General features: G+C 48.8%; 5 protein-coding genes across 5 annotated transcripts; all 5 read left to right on the top strand.

Annotated features, from left to right (window-relative positions):
- Positions 1–4105: 4105 nt before the first annotated feature.
- Aud_001159 (Mn(2+) transporter ATX2) lies at positions 4106–5455 on the top strand (the record flags this gene model as incomplete). Its single annotated transcript, XM_043286659.1, has 3 exons — positions 4106–4155; positions 4230–5213; positions 5272–5455. 3 exons carry the CDS (start codon positions 4106–4108, stop codon positions 5453–5455), a joined length of 1218 nt encoding a protein of 405 aa, XP_043142594.1.
- Positions 5456–7310: 1855 nt separating this feature from the next.
- Aud_001160 (F-box/WD repeat-containing protein) lies at positions 7311–9473 on the top strand (the record flags this gene model as incomplete). The annotated part of the gene is made up of 4 exons (XM_043286660.1): positions 7311–7715; positions 7787–8397; positions 8475–9186; positions 9243–9473. The coding sequence occupies 4 exons, from the start codon at positions 7311–7313 to the stop codon at positions 9471–9473; spliced, it is 1959 nt and encodes a 652-aa protein (XP_043142595.1).
- Positions 9474–10498: 1025 nt separating this feature from the next.
- Positions 10499–12166, top strand: Aud_001161 (putative C6 transcription factor; the record flags this gene model as incomplete). The annotated part of the gene is made up of 3 exons (XM_043286661.1): positions 10499–10551; positions 10687–11320; positions 11375–12166. The coding sequence occupies 3 exons, from the start codon at positions 10499–10501 to the stop codon at positions 12164–12166; spliced, it is 1479 nt and encodes a 492-aa protein (XP_043142596.1).
- An 813-nt stretch (positions 12167–12979) lies between these two features.
- Aud_001162 (putative mitochondrial phosphate transporter Pic2) lies at positions 12980–14147 on the top strand (the record flags this gene model as incomplete). Its single annotated transcript, XM_043286662.1, has 4 exons — positions 12980–13070; positions 13207–13857; positions 13911–14034; positions 14096–14147. The coding sequence occupies 4 exons, from the start codon at positions 12980–12982 to the stop codon at positions 14145–14147; spliced, it is 918 nt and encodes a 305-aa protein (XP_043142597.1).
- Positions 14148–14754: 607 nt separating this feature from the next.
- On the top strand, positions 14755–15583 carry Aud_001163 (uncharacterized protein; the record flags this gene model as incomplete). Its single annotated transcript, XM_043286663.1, has 2 exons — positions 14755–15174; positions 15245–15583. The coding sequence occupies 2 exons, from the start codon at positions 14755–14757 to the stop codon at positions 15581–15583; spliced, it is 759 nt and encodes a 252-aa protein (XP_043142598.1).
- Positions 15584–16176: the final 593 nt, after the last annotated feature.

A 16176-nucleotide genomic window follows, 5' to 3' on the forward strand; every position in this document is an offset into this window, starting at 1 on the left:
GACCGGAAGCCGTCATCTGACTGACCAAGTGAGAGACAGGTAGAATTATTGCGCGTTGAAGGTGCGTCCTGCGATACTCGGGTTAGCAAGCTATTCTACACGATACTCCACGTTGCACTGAGCAGCCATATGTATGCCTTTATCCCGTGCCGAGCTAACTGGGACAATAATCCTTTCTTAATTGCGTCGATTAATTTTCTCTAACTCTTCTCGGTCTGCCAATCTACTCATATGCTATGGTCAGTGGCCAATTATTCAAGTCACATAGAAGACTTGCTTCTTGTCTTAGGTAGACTCAATTGCATCAGTAGGAGAGGCAACATAACAACAGCATAAATGTGTTGGACCAAGTTCTTCTGCGAAATGCCAACAAGATTACTCTCATCTTTAGAAATCAGCTAAACTCTTTCATTCACCATACTAAATACAAACCAGTGCATTTCAATCAGAAACATGGCAGCGACAACAGCAGAGTCAATTGCCTTGATCAGCATGAGCACTGCTGGCATGTGAATTGCCCTGCTCTTCATCTCGCAGGGAGAACATGATTGTGAATTTCTTCGACACCAGACCAGACCATCATCCAAGAGCAAGGCCCTGAGAATCTTGCATTATTCACTTTCTATGCTGAGTTGCAAGCCTGCAACTCAACCCACTCCAGCGCCGCGGATCTCTCACATCTTCCCCATCTCCAAGTCACCAGTTGGTTCGTCCTCAGTTCATGGACCTACCCTGGCGCCTAATTTGAACCGCGCTCATTCTCTATGTACATCCTTCCTTCCTTTTCTCTCCATGCTTAGTATTCTTATAGAATGCTACCATATCTTTCTTAACTTGCGAAGCAACTGTCATATCACACAGTAAACCTGAGCAATGAGAGAAGTTTAAAAAGAATTACAGAGCCTTACATCTGAAAATAAGGAGCAAGCATCTCTATCTTATAATAGAAATATGACTGGAAGTTACTCTCTCCTGACAAGATGAGGATCTTGTGATTATAGGCGACGCAGATTACTCATTTTAGTACAGTGATCCGAGTGATATCAGTATGAATTTAGTGGTCTGTGAGGCAAAACACAAAGGGGATGGGCTGGGGGTCAACATCAGTTACTTAGCTACATGGGTAGGTAATCTTCTCATATTTAGGGAATTCTTGTTACTAATGCATATTATTAAACCATCATTTATACCATGCATGGTTATGGACCTCCCGCCTGGACAGGGCAGCGGCCCCTGTCTAGCAGCAAGTAGACATGGGTCAGGAGCTTTTTCCACTGATATTAGGGGTAATTGGAGTCTGAGGATCCTGATGATGACAAGTCACTAGTGGCCATGACCCTAAAAAGAAGGACTTTGTTCGTCCCTATCTGCATCTCTTGGATCCAAAAAGTCTCTCCACAAGCCACCACTCTGTTGTACCTTTGCGGCTGTGGATAACTGTCAAAAGGTTACACCACCATAATGCAATCCCTAGACAAGGACTACATCATCTAGACAGTCAAGGGGTATTGGATTCTGATAGAAGATGGCTGGTGAAAGAATCATAACGTCCAGTCCGGACCCAAGCAACTTTAATATGACTGCGACGACATCAAAAATAGATACTGTCAATCTCACAGAGATGCCAGCCGACGTTCAGGCCACGTTGAAGGGCTACCTGCCATTAGGCGAATGACAAAGGGCCAAAAAGGTCATCAAGGTAGGTTATGCAATGTTTCCCCTCTGATATCATAATGGTTAATGGAGGATTTGAAACAAGCAAATGGATACCTATAGAGCGTTCTACTCACTTGTCATTATAAGCTTGGCTATCTTCAGCTACCAAGGTCGGGACCACCAAAGAGGGATGGCATCATTACCATAGGCAGCACATGCTCCATCTCCTTCTAGGAGACGATGGTTATATCGCATGGGTTGCTGCCCAGCATGCATTCATTGAGGGAATCAGTGCTGCATCTATCTCCCCTTACAGAGGCAAATCGATGATGGAAGGCAGAAATGCCAGATGACATCTAGGCAATACTCCGCGACTATGAGCCCTCAGATACTACTGATAACGCGGTGCACGTCCTTTGTGAGACTTCTAACTACCTACCTGCGGACATTGCGGACAGGAGACGCAAGATTGCGCAAGACATAGTTCAGGACAGAGCGCAGGTTAAGTTAAAGCAACTTGCATAAAGCATAATAACTAGCCTCCTAACACCCCTCAAAGTTGCTGGGGATAAGACAGCACAGGTTACACCTTCGCCACAAACTGGCTTGGAAGACTCACTAGAGGGTCTTACTACTATGATAGACAAGTCCACAACACATAGGCAATAGTAACAGCTCCGAGAAGAAGCACTACAGAGAGATAGCAACAAATGCGTAATCTCTGGCAAGTACAACATCAATCTAGGAGACGAGTATCCCAACAAGGTCACAGCAGACCTCGAGACAGCGCACATTATACTTTTCGCCATTACAATATTCGTCGGTGATACTCAGCGCCAGCAGATGATAATGAATTGGGTAAATACAACTCACTTACACAAGCTTAAGGACACCTTTCCTCTAGTTTTAGAAGACGTATATGCGGTGGCCCTGTACAGTAACAGTTATCTCTCAGCAGGTAGCACCGTAAAGCTCCTTCAGGAGACATTCAAACCTTCCCACACCCAGCTCTTCATACAATCCTCTAAACACACTCAAAACCTCACTCGCTTTACAAGATAACTCCATAAATCCACCATGGCAGCCATCAGCGCAGACAAAACCATGAACACAATAACTCACGCACAGTTTGGGGACGCGATCACTAGCGCTGTGAATAATCACAGCCGAATTTACAACAACTCTTTCGCGCTGAGTGCTCGATGGGAGCAAGACAACACAAATGCCTCTGCAGACACCAAGCATTTTCAGGCGACCCTGAGCACACTAAATCTCGACTAAGCTGAAGTTAAGATCTTGGCCGAACAGGATCAGACCCCAGGCTCACTTAAGCATTTCTCAATACCCAAAAGGATGTCAACTTCCAGATGATCAAGTGGAGAACCACACCACGGGTATAGGAAGCTGAACTTGCCATTACGCAGGAAGCACCAGACACTGCCTGCCTTTGGCTGGAGAATGAAGACTGGAAGGACCATAACAGAGAACGGGAGACCTTTGATCTGTTGGCGATAATTAAGTGGTACATGGGCTGTTTTGACCCCAACCTTGACTGGACGGCTGCCATGCAGGGAGATGTGACCAAAGCCATGTTGGACCTAATAAATGCATTTAATAAAATTAAATAGGCGCATCACTCTCGTCATAGGATTACCAGGAATAAGAAGACATAGTAAGTATGATTATAGGCTTCTTCACTAAATGTCTAGTAGACTGCTCAGTATGACCAATTCTTGCTGATCAGAGCTTGATCATGCCTGCTACACTTCTGCTATTCGACCTCTATTTGATAACCTCGTTACCTGTTCTGCGATATAGGGGTATTGAAGATTCGTACTTAATGAAGTTCTCAAGACAATCTTGGACGCACTGGTTTTCAACCTTAGGCTTCGATGTCAGCACGTGCAAAGCTAAAAGTCGATCTGTAATTATTGAGAAGGATTGAGGAATAGAGAATCAACCAGCTGGTTGGCGAACCTAAATTCATGTCGTGCATCAAAAATTGACAGATGCCACATTTACAAGCTCACCTATTCAGTCCCAAACTTGACAATTTTCTGATATTGACCCTTTGACTCTCACTGCTATACCTCGATGTCTCCCTGTTCCTGAAACATTTCCTCTTCCGCTTTGTGGGTCCTGCCGCCATCTGTGACTGTTCCCTTTGCGGCGGATCGCAATCTGCTTGGCCACGCCACGTTTAGTTGTCCGTCTGCGGTGTGTCTGTCTCCTTCATATCCCAAATAGTGCGAATTTTGTATAAACTATTTACTCCTCAATCGGACTCTTTCATATTTTTTTCTGTCGAACACTTCTGTCAAGGCTCAGTTATAGCCTCAGTGCCTACTGACACCCAACCAGCGCAAGCTATTCGACCAATCGCGCAACTGACATCATGTTTGAGGTCCTATAAGGCGGAGACAAAAGCTCTTGGGACGAAAGGTCGACCATGGAGGGACTCTTCACTTTGCTCGCTTTGAGCATTGTGATGGCAATTACGTGAGCATTGAGATCATATTTCGTTCGTCTTCAAGGAAGAATAGAAAACTAATGGTCGTCTCGTCTCGATGTAGATCCTTCGTCGTCGGCTCATTACCGCTCGCTTTTACGCTTTCCCCCTCGCAGTTGCGATTAATTTCTTCCCTTGGAATGGGAGTTTTGGTTGGGACATCTTTAATTGTTATAATTCCGGAGGGCGTGGAAACTCTTTACAGTGCGAACTCGCATAATGATCGAAAAGGTCTCAGCACTCGTTCAATGACGGCCGTAGAATGGCAACACCAACCATTTCCGGCTGTCGCTGCGGTCGATTTCTCCAACTCGAATAAGGACGCAGATTTTACACATCCCCTGGCCATGTCTTCACCGGAGACATCTACCTTGTCACCCACACTTCCACTCATACGGACAGTGCACGTTACCCGCGACGACCAACCTGAATTGCGACAGCGAGAGGAGGAGGGTGAGTCGAATAAGGATGAACACAATGGACATAAAGAAGAGAACTCTTCACATGCTTGGATTGGAGTTGCCTTGATCAGCGGTTTTATCCTGATGTACCTCATCGATAAACTACCCGATTTTGCAACGCCTTCAAAGCAACAAAGACCGCCCTACCACATTTCTCTGGACAATCTGGGATCCGGACTGCGACGCAATCCTTCACCCTCCAGAGAAGGAGGTCTGTTGGACGCCGGCAGTACCTCTAGTCGAAGTCATAGCTTTGCGACAACCACCGGTCTCGTCATCCATGCGGCAGCTGACGGCATCGCTCTGGGTGCATCTACCTCCGATACCGGGTTGAGTTTTATCATCTTCCTGGCTATTATGGTGCACAAAGCTCCCGCGTCCTTTGGACTTACATCGGTGTTGCTCAAGCAGGGCGTGTCGAGTCGGACCGCGAGAGCTCATTTGGTAGTCTTCAGCCTGGCGGCTCCCTTTGGCGCAATGGCCACATTTCTTTTCGTGCGGATTGTGGGCTCGGGCTCTAGCAGTGACGAGGCAGCCACTTTGTGGAGGACTGGAATGTTGTTGTTATTCTCCGCTGGAACTTTTCTGTAGGTTATCCTCTGGTCTCAGTGACTGCCAGAGACCACGGTAACTAACCGTCTCTAGTTATGTTGCCATGCATACAATGCAGGAGAACAGCCCGGACTCGGAGTTGCGCGAACTGCCAATGAATGGATATGGCGATTCCAGAGACATCCCTACTAAGTCCGACAAGTCCATGCGCGATCTGGTCGCTTCTGTCATCGGCATGATACTGCCGCTGTTTTTGCAACTCGGTCATGCTCACTAACGTGATTCCGCTTTGAAACCTCTTACCTTCTAATTCCTTATGTCTCTGATCTAATTTGGCTAGAAATACGGCTCCAGTCTGGTTTCAGACTTGGGGCTCCTCGGCGATCCTAGAAGAATGAACTCATGGCGATCTTGAATATTATAGACTTTGCGCGTTCGAATGAAGGAGCGATCTGTTTCTCAAGAGCTATAGCGTCTTTATTAAACTGTTCCCCTGTTTTGTGCTATACCGGTACCTCATTCTACTGGAAGAGCTGTCGCTTTGCTCTGGCTTACTGTATTATTCTAATGCTATATGCGACTGTTGTTTGTGTTTCGTACCGGTTCAACTGCTGTATAGTATAGCGTTGTGTTCAGCGCCTTCACATTGATGATGAAACCATTTGTCATGTTCGGATGATACCTGGGAGATTTTTGATCCATGGTTGAAGATATTCTGTTGTTTGCCAACCCAGGGACTCGGGACAACCATATCACAAATCTGGGAATTTGAACAGCGACAGAGTCCATGGATGAGATAAATATTTGGAGTGCCGATTCTGCGCTCCAGGATGTTGCAGATCCGAAGCGTCTGATAAGATACGATATCAAATAGAGCCATCTGACAGCCCATGGGCACATTAGTCATTTAAAGCAGATGCAGACACGCATGTGGTGGCTGAAGTACGGCTGATTCTGCAATTTTCTTCGCCTCCTTTGACGACAGACTTGCGAGCTTAGAGGTTTGCCCGTGCCACTGCGCCAAAATGAGGGGTTATCATACCTCTGAATTCTGCTCTTCAGCTTAGCATATTAAGAATTCTACTAGTGACGAGGAGTCTGTGAAGGAAAGATAACTCAGATGTACATATCTGTATGATTTATCTCTGTGGATTGCGTCTATTGAGATCCCCAAAGTTTGTCATTACCACTATTTTTTCGTCTTGTGGAACCAGGTACCCTCTTATCATCAACTGTGGAGACAAGATGATCATTAGAAGTCATATACCTCTCTACAACATCATATCAGTTGAAAGCAGATGAAAATTGGTTGATTTTGATCGCCTACTACCGTCACTCACTGCAGACTTGGGCGGGTTTTCTTTCCCAAGCTGAGAGACCTAGCTTTACATGTGCCATATCAAAATCTGGCGGACTACTGTCTACAAAGTACCTATTTCTCCCAATTCTAGACGGGAGTGGCCTAGATACTACCTAAGCCTCTAAGGTAATCGACTATGATTATGCTATTCCTAAGACCCGCACCTGACCTGGCAAGACATTTGCCGCATGATCCAGACTCCAGACTCCAGACTCTACCTTTCTGTCTCTCCTCTCGTCAGGCTTAGGATCGTTTGCTTGCCTTTTTGATATACATTCGGCCTTCTTTTTCAGGCATCTGAATGGCGTCAAAGTAGCCGCTGTTGCTGGCTGTAACTGACCTTCTCCCGTTTTCCTCCTCGAGTAATTTTCCCAACTCGCTTTCTAAAAGGAAAATAAAATAAAATACTCCCATTTCTTTTCTGTTTTCTTCCTTTCCCCCCTATTTCCTTCTTTCCTCAGAGCGCTTCCTCTAGCGCTCTCGCATCGGAGTCCATCCGTTTGTCATCATCTCACTTTCTCTTTCCTCCTCAATATCAGTCCTCCTTTGACCTCCTCACCACCTTTCTTTCTTACGATATTTGTTTTGCTCCCTCTCAAGAGAAGCGATACGTTCTCTATGATCGAAGTCGATCCTAAAAAGGCTTTTGCGAGTCCCTATCGATAATCATCGGTTGCCGTCGACAAAAGTGCATGTTGTAACCGTCATACCCTCCACGGCAGTTCGCGAATACACTCGTCGGGCGTCATTCATCGAACGGGTGGACGACGGGATGACTCCGCGTATTGTTTCTGAGCAGTTGGAGACTGCACATTCCAGATCATCTGCCGCACGGAATTCAGCCTCCCACTCGAGATCTCTGTCCTCCAACAAGACCGTCACTCCTATTCCTCCGAGTCTATTACCCTCCGCACCTGCGTCACCTCCAACCCCGGCCCCTAGCCCGACCCCTCACCAGAGGCCTCCAACGTGGCAGTCCTCGGACGAGGAAGATGATACCTTTCTCTTGAATGCCAGGATACATTTTACTTCTTTGTCCAGCGCGAAGAAGCAGAGATTTTTGGAGGGTGTACTCGGTCTGTGCGATAGTCAGCTTCTCAGCTTTGTGTCGAGTTATGTCACTCCACGGTTAAGGAAAGATCCTTTTCAGGTCTTCCCAACCGAACTATGCTTGAGGGTAAGCGTTTCGTTGACGATCGCTCAACTTTCACGGACAGAACTGACTCTAAGCTTCCTTCGTTGCATTAGGTTCTCTCCTTCATCGACGACCCGAAAACCTTGGCGAGAGCCTCTCAAGTTTCAAGACGTTGGCGTGATCTCCTGAGCGACGATATTACCTGGAAAAACCTCTGCGAGAAGCATGCTTTTGCTTACCGGAGACCGTCGGGAGATTTCATTGACCCCTTCCACCTGCCTTCGGTTTCAAGTACACGCTCCCTGAACGGGCTGCAGAGAAAAGTCTCGGGTTTACATCCTTCAGATAATCCTTTCGATCTACCTCGCTCTGGCTCTGGGGACTGGCTCACTTTAGCCTCACGGAAGCGTCGGACTCGACCCTTGTCATACAGATCTCATTTCAAGCAAAAGTACATGGTGGAGTCGGCTTGGAACAAAGGGGGCCATTGCACCCAACGGCACATCACGCCAGATCAGGGTGTTGTCACGAGCTTACATCTCACCTCGAAATATATCGTGCTTGCGCTGGACAACGCCAAAATTCATGTATACGATACCAACGGGAACAATCAGAAAACATTGCAAGGTCATGTCATGGGTGTCTGGGCCATGGTACCGTGGGACGACATTCTGGTGAGCGGCGGTTGCGACCGCGAGGTCAGAGTCTGGAACATGGCTACCGGGTAAGTGGTACCTTGATGACGCTGTGAACATCTCAGCTCAGCTTCGGTGGGAGGAAATTGGCTAACAGTGCCGCCAGAGCTGGTATTTACCTTTTACGTGGCCACACATCGACTGTGCGTTGCTTGAAGATGTCTGATAAAAATACGGCCATCTCTGGATCAAGAGATACGACGCTGCGCATATGGGATTTGACAACAGGCACCTGTCGCAATGTTCTGGTCGGGCATCAGGCAAGCGTTCGGTGTCTGGCCATCCACGGAGATATTATTGTTTCAGGGAGCTACGATACTACCGCCCGAATTTGGAGCATATCGGAAGGACGGTGTCAACGAACGCTGTCGGGCCATTTCAGTCAAATATATGCGATTGCCTTTGATGGCAGGCGAATCGCTACCGGCAGTCTTGACACCAGTGTCCGAATCTGGGATCCGCACTCTGGCCAGTGCCATGCTATCCTTCAGGGACATACATCCCTTGTCGGGCAATTGCAGATGCGAGGAGACACTCTGGTTACCGGCGGATCTGATGGATCAGTGCGCGTTTGGTCATTGACGAAGATGGCACCTATCCATCGTCTGGCGGCTCATGACAATAGCGTGACCAGTCTCCAGTTCGATAGCTCGCGTATTGTAAGCGGTGGTAGCGATGGTCGCGTCAAAGTGTGGAGCTTACAAACAGGCCAACTCCTCAGAGAGTTGTCCACGCCTGCAGAGTCTGTTTGGAGAGTCGCATTTGAAGACGAAAAGGCCGTGATCCTGGCTAATCGGTCGGGTCGGACTGTTATGGAGGTGAGTGGCCCAACTACAGCCTCAGTATACATATCTGACTTGATACAATCTCATAGGTGTGGACATTCTCCCCTCCGGAGGAAGAAGATGATGACGGTGCTATTGTGGAAAGTACCGCGAGCACACCTGGATTGCGCCCACGCCACCAAAGCAGTCAAGATGACCTCTCCTTGAACTGTTCGTCTCGTTCAGCTCGACACCGAGCGCTCTTTTCAGATCCACCTCCGACCAGGCCCTTGAACAATAACGATGACGACCACCTCATGCCGGATGCCCCTGCTTCGTGATTATTCTCCTGCCGTACTATTCGAGGCTCAATAAGTTTATCACGCCTTTTAGCCACCTCTATTCCGTGCACTATTCCGATCCATTGAGAATTACATTGGACAAAGTGCAATTTAAGTCTAATCTCACCGGTCGTCGACAGTCGTCTGTCACGCTTTACCAGCTAGGGTGCAGGCCACAATCTCGAGATCAGTCAACTTTTTGTCATCAAACATTTTGCATAAATACTGGGTGTTGGACTGTATTTCGTTTCTATCCTCGTCATCCATACCTTGATTTTGTGGAGTTTCGAATGGGAGTCAGCGGGTTTTGATGCAGTACCTTCGACGTGGTTTAATTTTTCCTCGCAGGTTCGATGATACCCACCTCGGGAGGCGATGTATTTGGCATCTAGGAATTGGGTTTCGATCTTGTGACGAGAAGTGGTCTCATGGTCACGGTCTTCGTTGTCATGTTGTTACTGCTTCCGGCATATATACTTGCATATCAATAGGCATTATAGAACCAAGCGCAGTTCCTCTCATTTGATCGGCCGCACAGCTGGCTGTCTTTTTTCGTAAATAGCGGAAATTGGCTACAGGTTGAGACATACTGTTCAATCCGTAAATACTTTTGATCAGGGATTCATTTGTCTTTATGCGTGACTGGGATAGGCAGTTATCCGAGGCAATGACTAATACACAATTCCATCCATTCTCCGTCAGCCGACAGCAGCGTCTGTCCAATCTTCCACAATTATCCCATGAAACAAAGCAGGGGGATCCCTATCAAGATCGTGTCTTGATATCTTATTGTATTCATCTCTTGTCGTAGGTTCAGAAAGGAACGCGAATACAAGGACCTACCGACAGCCATTATCCTACTGGTCACACTATCAATCATGTCCAGGCGGCAGGCAGACGAATTCAATACATCTGCATCTTGGATTTGACGCCACAACCACAATAAAGAGGCGCCCCTCATCATCTCCGATCTATTCAGGCTCTCTGTCGCATCTGTAATTCTACGAGTAATGTAAATATGGTATATGGGGGAAGACCGAGCACAGGTTGCTATCTTTGCCTTAAACGAAAAGTGCGGGTAAGTCAAAATCATCTTGTTTCCTATCCATCATGAGCTAATGATATCGAAGTGCGATGAGGCGCTGCCAGAGTGCCGGAATTGCGTCGTCTATGGACGGCCATGTCCGGGTTATCGGCCTGATACCATTTTCAGGGACGAGACGCAGAAAGTGCAGCGTATGGTGAAGAAAACCCGGTCTGACAAGTCGTCTTCTACCTGCTCAAGCAAGACCCAAGCTACAACACCGCGTCCGGTTGAAGTCCCAGAACAGAATTGTTCTCCTGTGTCGGTTCGTCAGATCGCCGACTCGACCTGGGAAGAACGGGCGATTTGCTTCTTCTTCGACCAGTACACTTGCTCGGATGAGACGGACGAGTGTATCAGCCACTTGGGGTTCTTGCCGTCGCTGTACGCTCTGTGCCGGGATGCTGGGGAGAAGGAGTGCTCTGCATCGTCGTCATCGCTACGGCTGGCGGTGGATGCAACGGCTCTTGTCACGCTGAGCAATGAGATCAGGGAGCCCTCGTTGATTGTCAAGGCGCGGTATCTGTATGGTATGGCTCTGCAGCGGCTGCGGCAGGCGCTGGAATCGCGGACGCAAGCTGTCCGGGACGAGACGTTTGCGTCGGTGGTTCTGCTTTCCATATTTGAAGACATTACTGGAGAGCGCAATGGACTTGCGAGTTCGCATACGGTGGGGTTGGAGATCCTGATGAAACTGAGGGGCATGAGTCAGTTCGGCCACGCGCAGGGTCGAGATCTGTTCAACTTTGCCTATGCGCATACGGTATGTCTCTGTCTCTGTTTAGGTATCTGCGGGTAAGAACTGACAGGCACCAAGCATACCGAGTTCTTGGCCTTGGGCGACAAGCCTCGATTCAAGACTGACTGGATTGCTGGACTTTTGGACAGTGCGGATCCCGTCCACCGGCTGATGCTCCTCGCATCGAAAGTTAGCCAGATATTCCTCGAGAGTTTGTCCTTGCAGGCTTCGGCAGGAGCGGAAGATGTGTGCAGGCTCGTCTCGTGCATGGAAGACGCCAAAGCGGTGGATTTGGAGCTAGCAGCGTGGACTCAGGGTCTGCCTGATACCTGGCTCCCCCTTATTGTCTACTCGCAGACACACGAGTCTTTAATGACCTATCAGCAGATATCGATCGCAGCGATATGGAACTACTACCGTGCTGTTCGCATCATCCTGCTCAAAGTCATACTCCGGCTCCGCGACATCCTTGCATCAGTCGTTGGCGAATGCACAGTCTATAGTGAGCTTCTTCGAGAGGAACCGATGATTCTAGAGTCGATCCAGGAAATGATCACGGATGTGTGCCGGAGCATCCCCTTTGCCTTTGGCTATGTGGATGCGATGGGCAATCCAATCCCCACCTCTTCGGAGGGGAAGCTACATATTCGTGCTTTCCAGGCATATAGCATGGTATGGCCCTTGTGGTATATCTCGTCGTGTGGGCTGGCGACACCAGAACAGAGCCAGCAGGTTCGAACCCTTCTGGCCCGGATAGGGTCTACACTGGGTATCAAACTGGCGTTGATACTAGCTGGGGAAGGACAGGTTGATTATATAGTCCCTACCGCCCATGGCGACACTGTCATTTGTGAAGCATCTGTGGTATAAGCACGCCGGCCATTGCCGTACTACTGTACCACTGTACTAGTTGCTGGCGATTGGTGCGATTCACTGCAGCACATAGTCTTTTTACCAGGTTTTATATAGGTTACTCTTGTATATGATTCTTATCTAACTATACATAAATAATTTCCAAGGATAATATTCATCGCTTACCACTGGTAGTAGAGAGGTACAGATGCACAGGGTTGCATCGAGCAGACATAATGACGTCATTGATATGTACCTGAAGCCGTCTCAAACGCTGCACCTCGAAAGAACATTTACGACTCCTCTTTCCGAATCGCTAATAGCAAGAGAAAATAATAATAGATATACGCACCAGTAATCCCGAGAGAAAGATACCCCAGTAGGCCCCCATAAGCAGGTGCGCGAATGGTGTACCGCACCAAGTCACGGACAAGCAACATGCCATGCCGGTTAGCCGTTCGCATTGCCCTTATCATCACATTATTATTGGAAAAGCGGGGAACTCAGGATTGAAAGTAACATCCCACTGGCTGAATTCAGATATATGTATATCCTGATTGAGAAACGCAAGTGGCTTTTCGGATCGCGGTTGGAGATCTCGGGTCTGGCTAGGAACTGGGTCTCCGTCCTCTGACGACATCGCTTCTGAGGAGTATAGATAGACTGTGTGTGCGTTTCTGATCGGTGTTGCTTTCTTGTAGGCACTTTTGGCATTGCTTTTTTGTGTACTTCTTCGTGTTTGTTCCTTTTTTATTTAGGAGCGCATTGCTGTTGCCTGAACCTCTGCCTCTTCCATTATATACTCCGTAGAGAACTCGCCAACACCACATAATGGCCTCGAAAGAACGGCAGCTTCCATTCGGGAAGATCGAGCCCAATTCAGCGAAATACTTTCTGAGCTGTACTCTGGGTGGAATTGTCGGTAAGTGTTGCATACACGCCACATTTTGTTAGAGTTATGCTGACGCAGTGGTATTTACTTTTGAAGCATGTGGTAAGTGGTTATATACGACGAATATTCTTGCTGGGATTCTCCTGCTGATAATATATTCGATCAGGACCTACGCATACAGCAGTTACCCCACTCGACCTGGTCAAATGTCGACGCCAGGTAGACCCCAGCATCTACACGTCCAATCTCTCCGCATGGCGCCAGATCTTCTCAAAGGAAGGCCTCCGTGGCGTGTTTTTCGGCTGGTCGCCCACCTTCATCGGATACTCGTTCCAGGGGGCAGGCAAATACGGTCTCTATGAGTACTTCAAGTACCAGTACGGAGACCACTTGTTTCCCAACATGAACCGCACGGTGGTATTCCTAGGCGCAAGCGCATCAGCCGAGTTCTTCGCCGACATGGCCCTCTGCCCGTTCGAAGCGATCAAGGTGCGCATGCAGACGAGTCTGCCGCCGTATGCGCACAACCTGCGCGAAGGCTGGAGCAAGATCGTGGCCAAGGAAGGGTTCGGGGGTCTGTACAAGGGGCTGTATCCGCTCTGGGCGCGGCAGATCCCCTACACCATGACCAAGTTTGCTACGTTTGAGGAGAGTGTGAACATGATCTACCGGACGCTGGGGAGGCCTAAGGAGACCTTCAATTCGCTGCAGCAGACGGGCGTCAGTTTCCTGGGAGGCTATATTGCCGGTGTCTTCTGCGCTATCGTCAGTCATCCTGCCGATGTCATGGTTAGCAAGTTGAATGCCGATCGCAACGGTTAGTGTGCATCCTCGGACTGCCATCTGGTGTTTCTGCTAACGGGCTTGCAGCTGGTGAGTCGGCAATGGCGGCTGTGTCGCGAATTTACAGCAAGATCGGATTCTCGGGCCTGTGGAACGGCCTGCCAGTTCGGATCGTGATGCTTGGTACATTGACCGGCTTCCAATGGCTAATGTAAGTCGTACTGTTGTCTATTGTCCTGATTGTGCCTATTCGCTGACGTCGTCGGAAACAGTTATGATTCTTTCAAGGTGTTCCTGGGACTCCCGACCACTGGTGGTCATTAAGGTGTTTAGGAGCTCTTCTGACGGGCTGTTTGGCGTTATCACGTATGCAGTTTTAGATATATTCTAGATGAAGGACTCGAAATCATTCTTCTGTTGCTTTTCGTTCAAGTAGATTGACCGCCCTTGATAACCACCCGGCAGAATAATAGCCGCGAATCCTCCATTGTCGGAGCAGCGTCCTCGATGGCGATGTCTGGCATTGGCACAAAAAAAGTCTTCATTCTAATCTCTTACTTTGATTTTATATAATATAGTCTTTTTCTTTTTGCAGAGAAAGCATTGACTGAGCGACAGCCCACGTACCCGTCGCTGACATCCACCCAATCGTCGTGAAAGGGATCGAATCATCACTTTCGCATCTCAAGGACAATAACCTTGGCTTCTCTTTCTTCCTGCGGTTTCGACCATTCCAACGTCAACAATAGCGAATCAACCATTGGCAATAGCCATTTGGAGTGTTCATCTTCTACACCTCGTTATAATCTCTGATCGACTTCCACAACCTTCATCATCCATTTCTCGAACCTCGACCAACCTCTAATTTTCTCTCTCAACCTCACGCGGATAAAACCGACTGTCTACAAGGCTACGAAATAGGACCACCACAATGGACACATCCACCAAGCCCTCATCGTCACTACCCTCCTCCAACCCTCCCAGCGTCGAAGGCGCCTACAAACGCAAATGCATCGCCCTAAAAAAGCGCTTAAACGAGATCGAGGCCGAGAACGAGATGATGCGCATGCGCAACAAGCGCGGATGGCAATACATCCAGAAAATGCGGCTGGAGTCGTGTATCCTGCTTGAGCGTCTGGCCAAGGTCACCGGCATGGCCGAGGAGGCCCAGGCGGGCGTAAACCCCGAGCTGCGCGCCCGCGCGGCCGCCATGATGAGCAGCGCCGGCTCTCTGAATGGTTTCCCCGGGGCGGTGGGCGCGGGCGCGGACCTGGCGGCTGGTAGTGGTAGTAATGGGGCTGCATATGTGGAGGATGAGACAGAGGGGAGCTCGGACGAGCAGCCTCCTACGGTGAGTTTTGGCTGATTCGGTTCCGCTTTAGCTTTTCGGTGTCGGGGTCCTGACGAGATGAGATGAACAGCCCCAAGAACGCCCGTTGCGGGTGAAACGGTCTCGAAAGTCGAATATTGGCGATGCAGGACTGGATGATGAACCGTCGACCAGCGCTCCGCCTGAAGGATCGACTGCTGGCTCAGCGGGCTTGCCGCGACTTGCGCCGGCCCCGACACAGGAGGAGATGACCTCCACGTTTCGCATTCGCACAGGCAGCAATGGCGCCATACACGAAGGAGAGAATAGTCATGCTACTAGTGAGCGTGGCAGCCAAGCTCCGGAGTCTGGGGCTGCAGATAGGGCAAAGGAGCTCTCGACGACACCGATGGATGTGGACAAGGCGCCGAAAGAGGAGAGCCAGGGATGATGAGAGGCTTTTTTCTATTTCCCTTTATTTTGTCGCTTTTTGCCTCTTCTAGATTAATCATCCTTTTCTTCAATTTTATTTCATATGCAGCTATTCCCATACCGAAGGAGGGCTTATTCTACGTGGTTTGCTCACAACGATATGTTGGCGCTCGTTGCGGCACTTATGATCAGCGCCTTACGCCTTTTTCCAATGTACTTGAAAATCAGACAATAAGGTGCTCAGACTTGCGGATAGACACGCATGTGGAAGAAGGTAGTCTGGCCACAACGGTGCGCCTCGTTCTCGCACTCTCCGCACGCTTACCGCAGCGAGCGCCTTGCGTGTAGAATTGGTAGCAATTAAAACTCACGAAAACAATGCTTCATGAATTTCCCAGAGGACATGTTCAATATTAACAGCCTGTCTAGTGGTACATACAAAGGTGGTTGCCTCGATATAGGCAAAGAAGGATGCAAGGGTCCCCGAACGAAGGTGACCAACTCCAGTCCCAGTCCCGAACTCCCGACGCAAAGACTTCCGATGCTAAGTATGGGCCGCAACTGATGCAGTGAGTTTGTAGAGATTGAGTGCAAAATGATTAACGAGTCGCG

The sequence above is a fragment of the Aspergillus udagawae genome (genome assembly GCF_001078395.1).
Source record: "Aspergillus udagawae IFM 46973 DNA, scaffold_1, whole genome shotgun sequence".
Taxonomy (NCBI): Eukaryota; Fungi; Ascomycota; class Eurotiomycetes; order Eurotiales; family Aspergillaceae; genus Aspergillus; species Aspergillus udagawae.